General features: G+C 38.0%; 1 protein-coding gene across 3 annotated transcripts in view; it reads left to right on the forward strand.

Moving 5' to 3' along the window:
- The window catches only part of LOC113475407, a 4,265-nt gene extending 2,805 nt beyond the window's left edge, over positions 1-1,460 (forward strand). For 2 of the 3 annotated variants that reach the window (XM_026839528.1, XM_026839529.1), the window contains 5 exons: positions 213-408; positions 481-741; positions 813-985; positions 1,061-1,143; positions 1,231-1,460. In XM_026839528.1, the coding sequence (XP_026695329.1) occupies positions 213-408; positions 481-741; positions 813-985; positions 1,061-1,087 (657 nt within the window). In that variant the 3' untranslated portion in view covers positions 1,088-1,143; positions 1,231-1,460. The remainder of the gene's footprint in view (positions 1-212; positions 409-480; positions 742-812; positions 986-1,060; positions 1,144-1,230) is intronic. The other variant, XM_026839530.1, reaches the window with a different exon arrangement.
- Positions 1,461-1,904: the final 444 nt, after the last annotated feature.

The following is a 1,904-nucleotide window of genomic DNA, read 5'->3' on the forward strand; positions in this document are numbered from 1 at the left end:
TTGTTTTCATGGGAAAGTCTCTCATGAGATAAGTCGTATCCGCACTGTTGGCATATGATTAATTAAGTATTGGGATTGGGTTATGTGACGTCACTTTAGGCGTCGAGTTGCAACAAATGAAAGCTGTTGTCGACATACAGACCATCCAGGTAAACATAAAAAATGAATGCCTATTTTGCAATTTATTATATCTTCGTTCTGTTTTGATATAACTTTTGTGTCAAAAGAGTAATGAAGTGGGGGGTAGCTACCACATGGAGCAAGACGGATTGGCGAGGTCTCTGCAGCGGATCCAGAACTTTGTACCTGTTGATACTATCATGGATAGACACGTTTCCATAAAGAAATATCTGCGAGATCAACATCCTCATATCAAGCATTTGTTTGACATATGGCATGTTGCTAAAGGTGAGCTAATAAATATTATATTGTTTATGAAACAACTAATTCAGCTATCGATATTTAAATTATTCAATTTAGGATTGAAGAAAAAGTTGAAATCAACTGCCAGGTCAAAAGGCTGTGAGGGAGGATTAAATGGTTGGGTGGCCAGTATTATAAATCATCTTTACTGGTCTGTCGTCTCCACCCCTCCAGATGATAGTCAGTTAGTGGTTGATAAGTTTACCTCAATCATATACCATGTACAAAATCGACATCACGACTTCTCGGGACGTTTCTCAAGATGCCTCCATGGTGATCTTCAGGGCCAGGAACGACAGAAAGCTTGGCTTCAACCATGTAATATTTTACTATTTACATACCAGTATTAAAATTATTAAGAATGAGTATTTATTTATTGCTCTTTCTAGGTACAAAAGCTGCTGTGCAAATGGAGAAGATTGTGTGCAACTCCAGGCTTCTAAAAGATATTGCTCAGCTTTCTTCCACTTACCAAACATCGACTGTTGAGGCTTTTCATAGTCTATTAAATAATTTTGTTCCTAAGATGATTTGTTTTTCCTTTTCTTGGCATGGAGTGCAGGTAAACTTATCAACTATTGACTAAAATAGTTATATGCTAAAATTCCATTTATTTTAATTGAAATTTATCCTTCAGGACAGCTTTAGCAGTTCTTCACTTTAATGAGAATGCTCACCGGGCACAGTCTGTCACAAAGGTCATACAGGAAGCAATCTATGGTAGGAACTTTATTGGAATTATACAAACATACTGCTTATTTCATCTATAGTTCTAGTTTAGGGCATTAATTGAACGTTTTCCTGCAGAATATGTTGGCGATTTGTTGCAGATCGTTAAGTCTATTTGCCAGAGAGATAACAATCTTGAAGTTGAAGAGACACTGACCGATGAAACGACAAGGCTGCCTCTAAGCTCTTCATGTGAAAAGCCAGACCGAGATAGTGCTATTAAAAATCATGTGTCACGTTTCATGTCAAACTCTCTCTATTGAACACTATGTTTCAGGCGATTATAAATATGATCTGGCAAGTTTTTATAAGTTTTATTTTGTTTGTTTAAATAAAAATCATTGTGTTTACAAAAAAAACACACAACTGCAAGATTTTAGTCAGCAAATCTGAAGCTAACATACTCTTGTCCTTCCTGTAACGGAAAAGAGTGGCGGATTTTGTTTACAACACAGGCAGGAATTGGAACTCTGACTTTCATTTCTAGATAACCATAGCACCACCGAATAAACTGTCTGTATGCTGTGTATCTTTTCCTAGTTATTCCCATCATCTAAGTTGGAATGCTGTTGCTATGTCGAGTAGGCCACTTCCAACACATCTTCATTGAGACAAACTGGGTCGAAGTTTTTATGTTCTGTGATGCAGTTGGCAGTGTCGGGCATCTTCTGGGAAACCTGTTCCTGCTCTCGACAGCAAACACTTTCCTGCGCTGCTAGCCATGCACTCGCAGAGACCGCACTGACACCTGC

The sequence above is a fragment of the Ciona intestinalis genome, unplaced genomic scaffold, assembly GCF_000224145.3.
Source record: "Ciona intestinalis unplaced genomic scaffold, KH HT000378.1, whole genome shotgun sequence".
Classification (NCBI taxonomy): Eukaryota; Metazoa; Chordata; class Ascidiacea; order Phlebobranchia; family Cionidae; genus Ciona; species Ciona intestinalis.